This window comes from Pipistrellus hanaki (assembly GCF_964339955.1).
Source record: "Pipistrellus hanaki genome assembly, chromosome: 3".
In the NCBI taxonomy this organism is placed as follows: domain Eukaryota; kingdom Metazoa; phylum Chordata; class Mammalia; order Chiroptera; family Vespertilionidae; genus Pipistrellus; species Pipistrellus hanaki.
The window spans coordinates 182782259-182799619 of NC_140505.1; the positions used below are offsets into that span (position 1 = coordinate 182782259).

At 50.8% G+C, this 17361-nt stretch overlaps 2 protein-coding genes across 17 annotated transcripts in view; both read right to left on the minus strand.

The window, feature by feature from the left end:
* LOC311618985 (apolipoprotein L2-like) overlaps nucleotides 1-17361 on the minus strand; it is an 87687-nt gene that overhangs the window by 39232 nt on the left and 31094 nt on the right. For 2 of the 10 annotated variants that reach the window (XR_014794430.1, XM_084876838.1), the window contains exon 1: nucleotides 6511-6769. The exons of 1 other annotated variant lie outside the window; for it this stretch is intronic. Coding sequence is in view for 6 of the 9 variants with exons in the window: in XM_084876838.1 (XP_084732964.1) it covers nucleotides 6511-6568 (58 nt within the window). In the remaining 3 variants the exon portion in view is untranslated. 7 more of the 10 variants (XM_084876845.1, XM_084876843.1, XM_084876846.1 and 4 more) reach the window with 7 other exon arrangements.
* LOC311618990 (apolipoprotein L3-like) overlaps nucleotides 15446-17361 on the minus strand; it is a 64192-nt gene continuing 62276 nt past the window's right edge. For all 7 annotated transcript variants that reach the window (XM_084876862.1, XM_084876861.1, XM_084876857.1 and 4 more), the window contains one exon: nucleotides 15446-16899. In XM_084876862.1, coding sequence (XP_084732988.1) covers nucleotides 16053-16899 — 847 coding nt within the window. In that variant the 3' untranslated portion in view covers nucleotides 15446-16052. The remainder of the gene's footprint in view (nucleotides 16900-17361) is intronic.

Below are 17361 nucleotides of genomic sequence, written 5' to 3' on the forward strand. Positions count from 1 at the left end.
CACTCAACCACTGAGTCACAATGGCCAGGCCCCATGTAACTGTATATTATAATTAATGTTAAATGAGGCCATAAGTGTGATACCTAATGCAATATGAATGGTATCCTTATGTGAAAAGGGTGAGACACCAATTCTCTCTATCCCGCACTTATATTTCTCTCCCTCTCTCTCTCTGCGTGTGTCTCTCTAAATCAATAACTTTTATAAATCTTTTAAAAAATGTGTAACTCTCAGGGATTTGGAGACTCTGGAAATGCAGATAAGAAACTGGGGACTGGTATATGTTTTGTGTGTGCAGAGACAGGATGTAAATGTGTTTCCTATCATATACACACAAGACATATTATTCTTATTTCACAGACAAAGAAAGTGAAACTCAGACAGCAAAAGAAGGCCCAAGCCAAGAAGCAGATACCTCAAAGGTGGAATCCAAGGTCACCCATCAGACATTTCCTGACATTTGGTTGAAGCCTCCTTAGGTTTCAAAAATTCATATGATTCGTGCATTGTACCCTACAGTGCCCCTTTGGGATTTTTTAAAAATTCGAAAAGAGTATTTCAGATCACACGCCATTGATGGACTAAACCTACCATGCAAAAAGGATGCTTCCTGCTACTCACAGATGCTCCAGGTTGGGAAGTAGAGGAGGTGTCTTCAGGTAGGTGGGGCTTGGGCCCTCAGCTCTAATGCTCTGATCAATCAGTATCACCTCTCCTCCTCCAGGCTGGTCTCAAGGGCCACAACTCCCTGGGCAACTCTGACTCCACCCTCACCCACTTCTTAAACAGGAGCTCATCTTCTTTATCCTCAGGAAACCACCAGTTCCAGTCTTCCCTTGGGAACCTTGGGCCTGCTCAGGAGCTGCAGGCTTCTGAACTGTCCACTTCCCCCTTATACTGCAACAGGAACAAGTTTTATCCCCTCCTGGGGGGTGATGTGGTTGCCTAGAAAATGCAGTGTTGATTTGGGTGGTGGAGGGGTGTTTGTTCCTTTTCTTGCTTCACCCACTGAGGGAGAAAGTAAACCTGGGCTTAGGTGGAGGGAACCCAGAGCACTGCATCTGTGTATTTGTTGGCTAGGTTGTGGGTGGGTGTGGGAAATAACAAAGCGGGCCTCTGCAGGGGGATCTGAGATCATCAGAAGTTCCTGCCTGACAGTCACACCTAGCACACAGGTGTTTATAATTGGAAGCACAGGTCAGGGAACCAGCACAGCTGTGGGAGGTGGCAGTGCTTTGGAAGGGAAAGTTTCCACCAGGAACTAGCAGTTTCCAGGTATAGGGGACAAGAGATTCCCACCTCCCATGGGCTGTCCTGGCCTTGTTGGAGTCATTGCATGAGTTGCAGAAGATTGGAGGCAGTGAAAAGCATGAGGAGAGAGCTAGAAGGAGATCCCCACGTACACTTCTGGTTGAGGGGACCCTCTTTGACCCTCTTTGGCATTTGAGGACACTCATCAATCCCCTTTGAGTTTCTTGATTCCTGTGTAGCTTAACCCAGTTTGGAGATGCCTCCCGCAATTCTAGATCATGAGCAGGAACCAGCTAGAGAGGAGGAAGCTGGCTACCTGGGCAGTTCCGGTCAGCTTCTGAGGCCATGGTGTCAGCAGTGGGATCTCAGAGTTTCCCCTTCGGCTCACCAGTCTGTGTTCAGCTGGAAGGAGGTGTTGCTTCACCCTTGGGGAAGAGAAAACAAATTGTGGGGTGCAAGGCGAGCCAGCTGTGCAACAGGGAGCAGCGAGGGTCTCCTTTTCTGGTGTTTCTTTCAGGGAAGGCCTCAGATGCCAAGTAGGACTAAATCCACTGTGTTTCCCTGTCTGCCTGGCTCTGCCAGCTACTACTTAGGAGCAGGTACTCACCTCACTCCAGCCCACTGCAAGTCAAGTGACAGTCTCTTTGTCCTGTGGGGACACAAGGAGAAGAGCATCAGACAAGGAAACAGACAGGTGAGGAGAACAAAACCAGACACGAAAGATAGCAAGGAGAGTTGGGGAGGAATGCTTTGGAAATGACTGAAGGTTGGGGACTTCTGGTTTCCTAATCAGTACAGCTGATATTGACGGTGTGTTTGCCACCGGCTCCTTACCTGTTCCCTCAGCAAGTACTCTCACACATTCCACATGGTGGCCACCATTGTGGCTCCCACTGGAACGTGGAGGAAACCACCACAAAGTGTAGGTTTTCACCTAAACTCAGGTTAGCCCAAGTGCCACAGTAGTGCTAGAGCTAGGACTCCAACCCAAGTTTTCCCGATCCCAGTTTGTGAGGAGTACGCTTTACTCCCTTTTACATACAAAAACGTTTATTGATGTGTCTGTGCTGCTTGCAAATGATGCTTCTCATTGCCAAAGGATGTCTTGAGCCCTGTGTCCAGTTTCTGCGTTGATAAATTCCTGAGTCTGTGGCCTCCCAAGCCTGCACTCTACTTGCTTCTGCAAGACCCTCATGGCCTAAGGCGCTGGGTCCTGCAGTCCTGGCCCCAGCCCTGCAGCCCTGCTGTGGGCTGCCTAGCCCTCCTGGTGCTGCCAGGTCCTCCCTGCTGCCCACGCCCACCACTGGACCTTGGCTTGTTTCCAGTTCTTTATGAAAATAGTGCAGAGACAATCCTCGGGCATAGAAGCTCATCTGCATTTAAGATCATTTCCTTTAAGATTAATAAATAGAATGACCGGGACAGAGCGTATCACCATATAAAAATTCCTTTATGCCTAGAGCCACACTCAAATGCAAATAAATTGCAACAATTTACATTTAAGCTCATAGGACATGAAGTGCCTATCTTTTCCATCTTCCAGTTCATTGTACTTTTTAAAAACCCACATACACATTGTTGTTTTTAAAATTCTTTTATTAGGCTAAAAATAAACAACATATCATTTACCACCTTAACCATTTTTAAGGATACAGTTCAATAGTGTTAAATTATATTTGTACTGGTATGTAACCAGTCTCCAGAACTCTCTTCATCTTATAAAACAGAACTCAGTATCCACTAAACAATAACTAGCCCCTAGAAACTGCCATTCTACTTCCCATTTCTATGGATTTGAGTGCTTCATATAAGTGGAATCACACAATGTTTCTCTTCCTGAGACTGCATTATTTCACTTAGCACAGTGTCCTCAAAGATCATGCATATTGGAACATGGGCCAGAATGCCCTTCCTTTTTAAGGCTGTAATTTTTTAAAAAGGATTTTTTGGAAAACTTATTTGAGCCAAACTGCATTAAGATCTAAAATGCTCTGGAGAATAACAGTTTCTCAGCTTCTTCTATGCATTTGAAATGAACGGGATGTAAGGAAGGTTACATGAAGGTGGGACAAAGCAGGTGGGGATTGGATTACAGGACCGTCAACAAGAGTGTGGTCTCTTCTTTTAAAAAATATTTTCATTGACTTACAGAGAGGAAGGGAATGGAAGAGAGAGATAGAAATGTTGATGAGGGAGAAGCATCCAGTAGATGCCCCCTACATGCCCTCTGCTGGGTTTTGAGCCAACAATCCGAACATGTGCCCTGAATAGGAATCGAACTGGTGACCTTTTCATTCATGGTCCTATATTCAACCATGGAGCCAACACCTGTCAGGCAAGATTGTGCTCTCTGGAGAGTGGTTATTTCTACGGTGTGTTCACCTAGGTGCACAGATACAATGGACAGGGCTTGCCTAAGGAAAACATACTTTCACTAAAGAGTATAAGCCTGGGATGTGACCACCCACCATGACCTGCCCAGCTAGGAATTATGATCACATCACCCTGTGGCTTACTTGGCATAGAATCCATTTCTCATCCACGGCCCCCCTTTTGATCACAAGTCTGTTTGAAGGATGAGTGGATGACCAACATTTTGTTGGAGAGCATGGTCCCATAGCGCTAGAAGGGCTCCTTCCTGGTAAGTGTCAGTGCCCATCTTGTCTTGGTGACCATGAGTATGGGGCCACACTGTAATCAGGGGCTCTGTGTTGAGGGAAAAGTTCTCAAAATGATGCATACAAGGAAATGGGAGGCAGTCAGGTCTTATGGCCTTCACTGTGAAAACACACTCTGGCCCTGGCTGGAGCAGTCGCTGTTTCTCTGTCTCTGTCTCTTGATTTCAAATCAATAATAATAAAAATACTCTGGGTCATTTCTGTTCTGTGAACTATCATGAAGGGAACAGACCTCTCCATGAAGAGGATTCCACAGTTCTGTATGGACTATCTTGCCCAGAAGCCCAGGGAGGAAAGGAAATGTTGATTGTCTATAGCATTATGTTCAGAAGCAAAACAGCATTAATCATCCACCCCTCCTGAGAACTGCCTGACACAGAGAGCCAAGGGACTGGATGGTATGTTAATTGCTGATACTAAGGTGGTTCACCTGCATGGTCTGTGCTCGGCCCCAGAATGCTCTAAGGTTTACAAATAATTCTTCCAATAACCTTTGAACTGTTTACCATTTGTACGTGCAAACACAGGGCCATGTTTATTGTTTGCTGAACCTCCTGACCCTGAGGACCCCCTGGACTCCTGGCACTGATGGCTCAACCTGGGGTGTCCCTTTGGGGGGCACAATGAACAGCCAGCCACTCAACAACACATTTATCCCCAATTTCACTCTCAACTGAGTCACTCCATTTGGTTTTCTTGCCGATCTTGATGCAAAAACTGTGACTCAGATTTCACACAAATTTCCCCCCGCTGATTTCATGTACTTTTTACAGTTCTATCGGCTTTCTCAGAGTTCCATCTATCTCCTCCTGTCTCCTTTCTGCAGCCATCACATTTTTATAAGAGGAGAAAGAGGAAAAGAGGAGCGTGAACAACGAATTCTGACACCTAACCCTAGCCCCTCCCACTCCTGCTCACTACCTGCTGCCAGGCACTTTGCTTCCTGCACCAGAGGCTCCTTGAAGGCTGTAGATACCCATTGAACATGCCCTGCATTAGGAAGAAGACCAGGATGCAGAGGAAGTAGAGGAAGAAATAAAAAGCTTCCACAGCCCTGCGGGTAGGCTCAGAAGTGTGGCCTCAGCATGTGTACTGAAGGGTGGAGAGTTTGATTCTTGGTCAATGGCATGGACCTGGGTTGCAGGGTACATCCCTGAACCAGGTCAGGGCACAGGGCATCTGTGGGAGGTAAAAAATTGATGCACCTCTCACACATCAATGTTTGTCTCACTTTCCCTCTTCCTTCCTTCCTTCCTTTTTTCCTTCCTTCCTTCCTTCCTTCCTTCTTCCCTCCCTCCCTCCTTGCCTTCCTTCCACTCTCTGTAAAAATCAATGGAAAAAAATATCCTCAGTTGAGAATTAACAAAACAAAGAAACACAAAAGCTTCTTCCAAAATCAATCAATCCAAAAGGAATCTAAATGTAAAACCAAAAGGAGAACTATAAACGGGGGGGGGGGGGGGGGGGGGGGGGGGGGGAATGTGAAAACTCAGGTTGAGTTGCAGAAACATAGCTAATAAAGAGATAAATCCCAAAAGCCATAAAGCAATTGACTTCACTTCTTAACAATACAGACTGCAAAGCCAACTTTCAGCCAAGGCAGCCATGAGAGGCCAGGACACTGTGTACATCAGGTATGTGGACCACAGGTGACTCGCTGTGCACAGTACACAGGAGGAGAGACTGAACCCAAATTCATAAACATGGGGAGACACAGGAACAAATCCTTCTCATGGAAGGGGCTTGCCCAGCCTCAAGCAGCTCCTGAGGGCAGAGGAGAGGCCCGCACCTCCTGGTGCTGGTGGCTAAGCAGGGAGATGTGGTTTCAGTACCACAGCAGCTCCCAGGTGTGTCTCTGCTGTACAGACACACGGAGCTGGGCTCAGACTTGTCCAGCTCAGACACACAGACCATCTCCTATGTCTCCCATCCCCCACAGTTATGAGTGAGGCAGGCCAAGAGCAGGGAGGCACAGCCTGCCCACCCTCCTGCTCAGTGTCTCAACGTGGCCCCCTGGGCAAGTCATTCCCCTCTCAGGGCCTCAGTTTCCCACGAGGCCCGGCACTAAGCTGAAAGGGTGGGTGAAACAATGTCAGGATTTGAACTCTCAAAGGCAATCCTTACCCCATCAGCCTCAGCCGCAGCCCCTGAAAGCAGCCTCAGGGCACCCAGGACACAAGGAACTGAGGCTCTTACTCACCTACCGTCCCCCAACTTTTCTGCTTCCGCCAAACCCCCATTTCCACCTCTTCTACTTCCTCCAGATCCTCCACACCCCCCTTGCTGTGTGGTCACTGGTTCCTGTCTCAGGGAGTCCAGGTCAGAGCTGAGCTGGAGGGAGGAGGTGAACCCACCTGAGCAGTGACCCCCTTCCTCTCCAAGGTTAGGGAGGAACCTCAGACAAAACTGGGTTCCAATCCGGGCTCTTTCACCGCTTACATGTGCCTTTGGGCCCATTACCACCCCCTCCCTTCCCTGTCCCAAGCATTAATTCCCTCACCTACGCAATAGTGACAATATCCTTGTCTTAGAAAGTGTGAGGATGAGAAGGGGGGGAGGCGCTCCTACCCTCCCAACTTACCGAGCTTCTTCCTCTGCAAGACTAAAAACAAGACCCACTTGTTCTTAGCTGTGCACATCCACTCGGCAGCTCATCTGCACAAACATCTTCGGGGTCTAATATACTTGGAAAGGAAAACTGAAAGTAAATATTCAGGTTCTGAGAAGGTCAGGGTCAAGCACATTACGCAACCTGCGTTGCAACAGGATAGCCCCGCCCAAGCTGCTCACACCCACAGCAAGTCCCTGTCTGACCTCCCTTGTCCTTCTCTGCTCAGCCCATCTTGCCTCCCTCAGGTTTCCAAAAAAAAGAGCTGCCACAGAAACACAGAGGGATCCTGGGAAAATTTCTCCTTCCACCCATGGGCTTGTCCCCAGACCCCTCCTTTCTCAGCCTCTCCACTCGCCCCCAAAACTCCCCCTTAGTCACCCTCTGTCCCAGCGATGGGCACCGCCCTGAGCACAGCAGAGGCTCACTGCCTCCTTGCATTGCCTTGGTCCCTGCTCTTATTGCAGGCGCCGCTCAGGCAGTTTCCAGACATTTGCTTTTGTAGGTCCTTCTGCCAGGAGCACCTGCTTCTCCACCTGGAAGAGCATGCTCCTCCTTCAAAGCAAAACTCTGGATCACCTCCTCTGAGAAGCCCTCCACATTTCCCCTTCCCAGAGTCCACTGTTCTCTGCAGGATCTGCTCCCCTGACATCTGGGGGAGGCCCAGGGCCACTGAGTCCGTGACTCCCCTGACCCTTTAGAGCAGGCCTCTCGGAACCTGTCCCTGGTGGCGGGGTCAGTGCCTCAGAATCCTGAGACCTGTCTGAGGAGACGAAACAGGTTGTCATGGCCATCTGTGGGAGCACCAGTTTGTGGGCGTTGGCAGAGAGAAGCCTCCTGTTACCTCTCCTGCCCTTTCTTTTTGACAGCAGACCTCTCTATAGGAAGCCCAATGGACACCACGGCCACCTCTCCCACTTTCCTTGGGGGGGGGGGGGGGCAGAGTGATGATGGTATTGCTGAAGCATCCATCTTGTATGAATACTGTTGTTTGAAATTTTAACCCTGCTATTTGGCTTCTGGGGACATAAGCTTTCCCAGACAAGGTCATCAGTGCTGGCGCCAGGCCAGGCCTCTGGTTGAGGTCTCAAGGCCCCAGTACACACTGGCTCTAAGAACTTGCAAAAGGGGGTTGGAAACAACCCATATTTGGGAGACAAAGCAGGTAAAATCATATAAATAGGGAGAATTCCTGCATGTTGGGGCCCAGAATTTGAGATACAGTTTCCTCTGGACCCTCGCGTTATAAATATAACTCCATCTCTCTAAGTATTGCTTTGTTCTTCTTCAGTTTTCTGTAACATTGATTGAGGACCACACACCAGGGCTTCCCATACTCCTCCAGCAAAGGCCTGGCTTCAGAGAAGAGGAAGCCAAGGTGAGGGGAGAGGCAGGCCATGCCCCAGGCAATTGAGGGGAGAGGCCAAGTCTCAGAGCCAGTGTCACAGTTGGCCTCTGTCTCTGTTCATAGTTGTTTTTGTCTTGTTTTTCCTAGAATCTGCCTTCCTCCTGGTTCCTCTCCCTTTCACTAGCCTGACTGCCCCTGTACACCCACACACCCCTTGCGAATCAAGCATTGCTAATCAAGACACAAATTCCAGAAACTACAGGGAAACCTTGATTGATTTGTCCTCTTAAAAGTTAGAAACTGGGCCGAAACTGGTTTGGCTCAGTGGATAGAGCGTCAGCCTGCGGACAGAAAGGTCCAAGGTTCGATTCTGGTCAAGAGCATGTACCTTGGCTGCCAGCACATCCCCAATAGGGGTTGTGCAAGAGGCAGCTGATCGATGATTCTCTCTCATCGATGTTTCTAACTCTCTATTCCTTTCTCTTCCTCTATGTAAAAAAAAAAAAATCAATAAAAAATAAAAATAAATAAAATAAAAGTTAGAAACTGCAAAGGCTATCATCAGCCATGTCAGACCACGAGAAGCCGAGCCACTGTGTCCAGCAGGTACGTGGACCACGGGTGACTCACTGTGCACAGTACACAGGAGGAGAGACTGAACCCAAATTCTTAAACATGGGAGACGCAGGAACAAACCCTTCTCAGGGAAGGGGCTTGCCCAGCGTCAGGCAGCTCCTGAGGGCAGAGGAGAGGCCGTAGCTCCTGGTGCTGGTGGCTAAGCAGGGAGATGTGGTTTCAGTACCACAGCAGCTCCCAGGTGTGTCTCTGCTGTACAGACACACGGAGCTGGGCTCAGACTTGTCCAGCTCAGACACACAGACCATCTCCTACGTCTCCCATCCCCCACAGTTATGAGCGAGGCCGGCCAAGAGCAGGGAGGCACAGCCTCCCCACCCTCCTGCTCAGTGTCTCAACGTGGCACCGGAGCAAGTCATTCCCCTCTCAGGGCCTCAGTTTCCAAGGAGGCCCAGCACTAAGCTGAAAGGGTGGGTGAAACAATGTTAGGATTTGAACTCTCAGAGCCAATCCTTTACCCCATCAGCCTCAGCAGCAGCCCCTGAAGGCAGCCTCAGGGCACCCAGGCCACAAGGAACTGAGGCTCTTACTCCCCTACAGTCCCCCAACTTTTCTGCTTCCGCCAAACCCCCATTTCCACCTCTTCTACTTCCTCCAGATCCTCCACACCCCCCTTGCTGTGTGGTCACTGGTTCCTGTCTCAGGGAGTCCAGGTCGGAGTTTACCTGCCGGGAAGATGTGAACCCACCTGAGCAGTGTCCCCCTTCCTTTCCAAGGTTTAGGGGTACTGGGTAGGGAGGAACCTCAGACAAAACTGGGTTCCAATCTGGGCTCTGTCACTGCTTACATGTGCCTTTGGGCCCATTACCACCCCCTCCCTTCCCCTTCCCACGCATTAATTCCCTCACCTACACAATAGTGACAATATCCTTGTCTTAGAAAGTGTGAGGATGAGAAGGCGGGGGAGGCACTCCTACCCTCCCAACTTACTGAGCATCTCCCTCTGGAAGATCAAAAACAAGACCCACGTGTTCTTAGCTGTGCACATCCACTCCGCAGCTGTGTCTGCACAAACATCTTTGAAGTCTAAGATACTTGGAAAGGAAAACTGAAAGTAAATACCAAAGTTCTGAGCTCAGGCTCAAGCACATTATCCAATCCACATTGCAACAGGCGAGCACCACCCTGCCTGCTCATGCCCAGAGCAAGTCCCTGTCTGACCTCCCAGGTCCTTCACTGCTCAGCCCATCCTGCCTCCCTCAGGTTTCCAGAAGTAAGACCTGCCACAGACACACAGAGGGATCCTGGGCAAATTTCTCCCTCCACCCCATGGTGTTGTCCCTGACCCCTCCTCTCTCATCCTCCCCACACATCCCAATGTCCCCCTTAGTCACCTTCTGTCCCAGCGATGAGCACCGCCCTGAGCACAGCAGAGGCTCACTGCCTCCTTGCATTGCCTTGGCCCCTGCTCCTATTGCAGGCCCCGCCCAGGCAGTTTCCAGACATTTGCTTTTGTAGGTCCTTCTGCCAGGAGCACCCCAAAAAGGCCATTCTGACAGGCTACCATGGGGAGGCACCTGAGGACAATGTGCTTCCAGTAATAAGCCATCACAAAAGATAAGTGTCCTTTGACTCCACCCATGAGGTACAGGGCTAGGCAAATTCACACACAGAGAGCTGTCGGGGACAGGGATGGCAGGGGCGGGGAGTGACTGTTTCATGGGGATGGATTTCCAGTTTTCCAAAACAGAACAGTTCTGTGGGTGGATAGTGGTCACGATGGCACACAATGTGAACAGACACAATGCCGCCGAACTGAACCCTTAAAGGGGATTCGAAGGAAACATTTTGGTGTGCATGCTGTCACCATTTCTCCACATGGAATCCATCCGGTGACAGGCTGGGTGCTTAAGGTGTGAGGAAGCCCCACCCTCGTGGGTAAGAAGTGGCAGGGTTGAGCCCTTTGCACTCTGGGAAGCCTTGTCACTCACACAATCCTAACCATGGCACGGCCTGCGAGGAGAACATTCCTCACACCTTCCCAAACACAAGACCGGGGCTCCCACGGGGTGACAGGCTGGCCTCAGGGGTGAGGAAGCTGGCTGGTCTGGTTTCTGTTTCGTTCTGGTTTTGGGACCATATGCCATTGCAAGGGAAGTCCTTCAGACCCTCTAGGATTCTCAAAGTGTCCTTTTCTGCCCTAAATGCTCCCTGAGCTCCAGGTTTGTCAGAAAACGTCCACATCTCAGCCCTGGCTGGGCAGCTGTTGGTTAGTGTCATCCTGACATGCCAAGGTTGGGGTTTGATCCCTGGTCAGGGCACATACAAGTCAGCCAGTGAATGCATAAATACGTGGCACACTTCCATGTTCCTGTCACTCTCCGACCCTGCCTCTGTCTCTAACAATAAATTAAAATAAAAAAACAAACAAACAAACAAAAACAACTTCCACATCCATTGGTCAAGGTTGCAATGAGGTGGTGAACCGGACACCAATCCAGGAACGTCCGATGTGAAAACCAATGTGAACGAATCAGGCAGCCTGGAAATCAAGTTACTGAAAAGGACAGCCCCCCAATCCTATGGGGCCTGGCCCCACCTCCCTCCCATGGCACCTCCTGCTGTTTCCTCTCCAAGGAGGAAGTGTGTCTGCTCAGAGGCTGGACTGGTCATAAGATTCTGTCCAGGCTGGCCAGCTTGGCTCAGTGGTTGAGCATCTAACTATGAACCAAAAGGTCGAGGTTTAAATCCCTGTCAGGGCATAAGCCCCTTTGGGGGGCATGCAGGAGGCAGCCAATTGATGCTCTCTCATTACTGGTGTTTGTATCTTTCTACCTCTCCCTTCCTCTCATGTGTATGTATGTATACACTGAATTGCCAGATTATGATGATCTCTGAATGAATGCATAATAATCTGGCCACTCAGAATATATCCTATATAATAAAAGGCTAATATGGAAATTGTCGCCTTGACCAGGAGTTCAACCAGCAGGCAGGCCGACCAACTGCCCATGTCCCTCCCCCTGGCCCTTCCATGAGGCCTGCTCATCCTGGAAAATGTCCATGGGGCGCCAGGTCCACCTCCCCCACTTTTCAGTGGGGAGGCAGAGTCATGATGGTATTGCATGAGGACCATACACCAGGCCTTCACATACTCCCCCAGCAAAGGCCTGGCTTCAGAGAAGAAAAAGCCAAGATCAGGGGAGAGGCGGGCCTTGCCCCAGGCAGCTCAGGGGAGGGGCCAAGACTCAGAGCCAGTGTCACAGTTGTCCTCTGGTGCTGGTTACAATTATTTTTGTCTTGTTTTCCCTGGAACCTGCCTTCCTCCTGGTTCCTCTCCCTTTCGCTAGCCTGGCTGCCTCTGGACACCCCCACACCCTGCAAGGTACAGAGTCATGCCAGACCCACAAGGGCAGAGTCCCATTGTCCAAAGGATCCTCTTATAAGAACACAGAAAGGACCCCAGACGGATGTCTGTGACCTCGGTGAAGACGGATGTATGTGTCCTCCTGGCCGAATAACTGGAAAGGGGTTGGGGGGTGGGCCTACAAAGCCACATGAGGTGAGATGGGTGCCTCTTGGCATGAGCTGAGATCCCCCCTCTTAGAGACCCTAACAACTCAGGGACTATTCTGTAGGGCTGAGCTGGACACCTGCCCCCTCCCGACATTACAAGCAAGGTCACCTGGGATGATGACAGCTCAGTGGGGTCTTGGACAAATTCTTGGTTAATAAGCCATCTCAGTCCACTGTGAGGACAATCCCCACTCAAGGGTCAAGGAGCCCCAAAGTCACAGGGACAGGGGTCTGGCATGTGCCACCAGCAGTGCCTGGTGGGGGCTGGAGGAGTCACAGCTGGAGGCACTCAGCTAGCACCCTCACCCCAGCGTGGCCCCGTCTCTAACATGGGAGAGGGGAGCTTGGCTCAAACACGCTGGACACCAAGAGTTTAGTGCTCAGAGCAGGGTGCTGTCTCCCTGTCCTCGTCCTGTTTACAGAGCAGTGGGTGGGCAGGAGCACGTAACCCAGGGGAGTGGCTCCCCAAGGCCATTGCTCTGCTCTCCATTCCAACAGCACCTGTAGACTTCATATGAGATGGCCACTGGCTTCAGCCCCTTGTTCCCAGATTGCCAGCATCATCCATATTATCCCAAAGCTGGGCCCTCGCTCTCTGTGCCCCACAGGCCCTGGGTAGGCCCTGCTCCATGCGTGTGGCCATGTGAGAGGCATGAGACACACGTGAAGCTCCCTCATCAATGGCAAAGCCCTTGAGAATGAGTTCCAGGCATTGCTCATCTTCTCCCCAGGGGCAGACAAGGACTGTACACTCAGCGCTAGTGGATAGAGCCTCAGGCTGGGGAGTAAAAGGTCCTGGGTATGATTTCAGTGAAGTACACATGCCTGGGTTGAGAGCTCCCAGTAAGGGGTGTGCAGTAGGCAGCTGATCAATGATTCTCTCATTAATGATGTTCCTATCTCTCTTTCCCTCTCCCTTCCACTCTGAAATCAATAGGAATATATATTTACTAGTGGCACAATACATGACATTCGTGCATGGGGGCAGGTGTTCCTCAGCCCGGCCTGAACCCTCTCCAATCTGGGACCCCTCGAAGAATGTCCTATTGCTGGATTTCAGGGATCAGGCCTACACTGGCAATCAGACATCCCTCTCACAGTGTAGGACTGCTGGCTCACCTGCCCGCCTGATTGCCCTAATCACTCTGCCTGCCAGCCTGCTCATCCCAACAGCCTTCCCTTCCCGCCCCTTGCTGGCTGGCCCTTTCTTACAGGATTCCTGGCAGGGGAAGCTGAGTGGCAACACCAGTTCCATCAGTGTCTTTTCATAGTGTCCCTCCCTCCCAGCCAGAACCCTGCAGGCACAGGTCCTCTGCCCCAAATACCCTCACCCCCTCTTTCCTCCCCATCCTTTCAACCCTTCGGGTCGCCTCTTCAGAGAAGCCTTTCTTGACTCCTCACACTAAGTCAACCCCCTGATATAAGATTTCTCTCCTTAATGTCGGTCTGGCAGGAAGTGATGGAGGATCCAGCAGAATTGGTACCTACTGGTCAAAGCATTTCCAAAGAGCAAACAGATTCTTCATGGGCCTTGTGAGAACTGCTACCTCCCCAACAGGCTTCTCACTCATCCTTGTGCTCCTCAGAGGGCCTATCAGACACGTGGGCCCTAGTGAGGAAGCCTCAGTGTGTTTCCAGCTTGTCCCACTGAGGTCAGGGAGGTCAAGGTCACGCTGACCTGGGTGGCCTGGAAAGGAACCTTCTCCTTTGTTCTGTTTACCTTGGTTGACTCACCTTGCTCCTATCACAGAGAGCTGGGGTTTCCTTTTTAGTGTGGGTCTGGTCCTCACTGTGGGCCTCGGAAGGCAAAGCCCACAAGTGCCCTCCAGGAGGCAGTGTCCCTCAGTCCAGCTGCGAGGTATCATTCCCAAGTCAACCCTCAGTGAGCCTTGTCTCAGCTCTGCCCTAGGGGACACCAGGCTGCAACAGGTTACTTGTGGCTGGGTGGAGGCCTCTGGCTTTTGTGCAGAGTAATGGGAAGCAGGTGCTTGATAAGATTTGTATTCCTAAGGGCTGTTCTGGCCAGTGTGGAGAAGGTGCGGGAGCAGGGGCAGTGCCACAAGGGTAAACACAGGATGACCATGCGGAAGGTCTTGCAGGAGGAAAATGTAAGGAGCTTGGAGAAATGTTTGCTGTCTCCCTGTCTATTTATAGATGACCCTCTCTCACCCCTGCAAACAAACCCTCTGATCTTTTCCTTTTTAATTGTATTGCTTTTTTACAGTGAGGAAGTGGGAGAGTTTAGAAACATCAATAAGAGAGAAACATCGATCAGCTGCCTCCTGCACAGCCCCTATTGGGGATGTGCTCATAATGAAGATGAATGCCCTTGACTGGAATTGAACCTGGGACCCTTCAGTGTACAAGCTGAAGCTCTATTCACTGAGCCAAAGCAGTCAGGCAAGCCCTTCTGATGTTAATCAACCTCATGTCCTACAGTTGATCCTGGGCCTCAGCTGCTGGGCGAGGAAACTAGTTGTGTTCAGCCCAAGCCACTGTTGTACTGTGATTTCCGTGAGATTCCATGATCCCCAAAGACCAGCAGGGAGCCAAGTTCGATTAAATTAACCAGAGAGCCTCTTCCATGTTAACATGGGCTCTGTCCCACACACGCCGACCGCATGGTGGACGAGAGCCCGAACTTTGCCAAGCCCAGGGGTTTATACCGGTGGTGATGTTTGGCTGACCCTGATTGGTTGGGTGAGGGCTAGGGTCCAGTTACAAAATGGAGGAGGAGAACTCTGCCCTGCCCCACAGTGGAGTCCGGAGCTTATCCCTGGTGTCCCAGTGGAGCTCCCGGGGCACCGAGGTCTCAGGGACTTGTCTGAATGGGAGAGTGGGAGCTCAGTGAGCGAGCAGGACAATGGAAGATTTGCTTCCTGAGTTCCTGGAGGACAGGCTCATGGGGAAGGGAAGACAGGCACCTGAAGCCCAGAGGAGCTCACCCATCCCCACCGCAATGGCTCAGTCCATCTTACTGAACCGAAGTCTGCAGAACACAGGTGGGGAGAAACAGAGGGCCTAGAATATCACCGTGTCCATACCACCTCCCCCGCTGATGGAGAGGCTGTGCCTTCATGACCTGCTATGAGTATCTGTTTTCACTTCTCTCCCTCTCTCTCTCTCTCTCTCTCTCTCTCTCTCTCTCTCTCTCTCTCTCTCTCTCTCTCTCTCCCCCCCCCAAATCAACCACTGCTCTAAGAACATTTGCAGTTTCATTATAATTTCATTGGTCTCCCATAGCATCCTGGCCCCAAAGAGCACCAGCAACTTGTCAAATGTTCCACTCAGTGCACTGTCATCACCACCCCCATCACAGCCTCATCATCATCATCATCAAGAAGTCACTGCCTATGGTGAATAACATTGTAATAACTACGAATGATGCCATATGTCTGCTAGACTTAGTGGGTGATCATTTTATAAGCAGTTTATTGTCACCTAAACTAATACAATATTCTATGTGAATTATAATTGAAAGATTAAAAAATAAAAACATTTTTTATGTCTAAAAGATGTGCTGCTGGAAGACAAAAGCGAGCTGGGACTGGAAAGCAGGGCTAGAAACCAGGACGGGGGAGGGACATGGAATCTGCTGGGAGGGTGAACCCTGGGGAGGGCCAGTCCAGGAGCCACTGTAACTCCCATATCCCAACAACTCAAACTCTTTCCCCTTCTTCCATTGTCAACTCTTCAGTAGTTCCGGCCTTCTTGGTGCTTATTCCTCCACTTCTCTTTCTTTATTCATGACGCCCTGTCTTTTTTAGTCAAAATACAGTTCCTCCCATCTCCCCCCTCCCCCCCCCCCATCCCTGACTTCCCTGATTTCAGGTCCAGGTTCCTTCCTTCTCTTTGACCCACCTGCCATCTGCATGAACCCCTCCTTCTCTGTGCTCAACACCTCCCCATGCAGTTCCATCCATTTTATCTCAAAGGCTTTTCCCCTCTAACAATGTCAAGTCCACTCCTTTGTCTCCCACACACCCTGCTCCCTGCTCTCAGCCCCGTCAGAGGATCATGGAGTCAGGTCCTTCTCTAGACTTTCGTTAATGCGGGTGAGTTCTTTCAGTATCCTCTCCAGCTCCTGGGCCTGCTGCCTCAACTCTTCTGCCAACTGAGCCTTTGCGCCTTCATGTAAGTGCTTTGACTCTTTCACCAGGTCCCATACATCCACGAGAAGGCCTACACCTGCACCTAAGAATTTGGCTCCTTTGCCCAGGGCCCTAGCAGTGCGTCCAAAAGCTCTCTCCATCTGGAGGCCGATTTGAACCAAGGCTGCCCCCCTGCCGTTAAAGGCAGAGATCTCAGCTAGTTGGATAGAACTGGATTCCTCCGGTTTGAGGACATTACCTTTCTTCACAATGCTTTGCAGGGATTGGAAGCACCTCCGTGCTAAGGAAGCAATTTCGGGTGTGCTGTGATGTAGAATCTCCTTAACTTCCTTCTTTCTGTCGCTGGCAGGTGACACGAGGCGGCTGGCTTCGGATTTTGCTGACCCATCCTTTGAGACATCCACCATGTTGGCAGTCACACCAGTCACACCAGCTGCTATGCCCAGTACCAACCCAGCCCCTGAAAGTAACAGACTACCTCCTGCTGTGAAAGGTGCGAGACACAGGCCAGCGATGGTCAGAAGGCCAGACGCAGTGCCGGTGGAAGAGGCCGCCACCTGGGTGATGGTGCAGTCCCTGTGCACCTTGTCAACCTCATCAGCAAGTGCGTAGAGCTTTCGTATGCGTTCCTCAAGGTTCTGTTTGACGTGAGGAAACTCCATCATAATACTTTCCTTATTCATCTTGTCTTCCACGGCAATGAATGCTTCCAGCTGCCTCAAGTCTGCATAGAGTGCATCTGCCTTATCTCTGTAATAAAGAGGGACAGGGGATTAACCACAGCAGGTATATGAATTGCTAAAGCTGAGACCCCTGATTGCATGACCTGGTGCAGGAAGCCCGATCCTCTATGGTGGGGACATGTGCATCTACTCAGAATCCTTAAGATCATACCACTTTGACAGCCCTCATTCTGACCTAAGCGGTCACTAAGCCACACTGCCTTCCCTCTGATTAGTGTTACTCCATAGGGAAGAGAAGAGGGTCCCACAGGGAGGTCAGGAGCCCTCCAGGTCACAGACAGGGTTGGAGCACATGATCACCCAGGGCCCTCTGCCCCTAGAAGAGAGGGGATCAAATCAGGAAAGGAAAAAACTGTGACTCCCACCCCTGCACAGCCCTCCACTAGGCCCCTGGCCTCCTCAGTCCTGTGTCCAGGTGCCTAAGCTGCCTCACTCTAGTCCAGCCCCGCTGCCAAGCCTTCCTACCAGT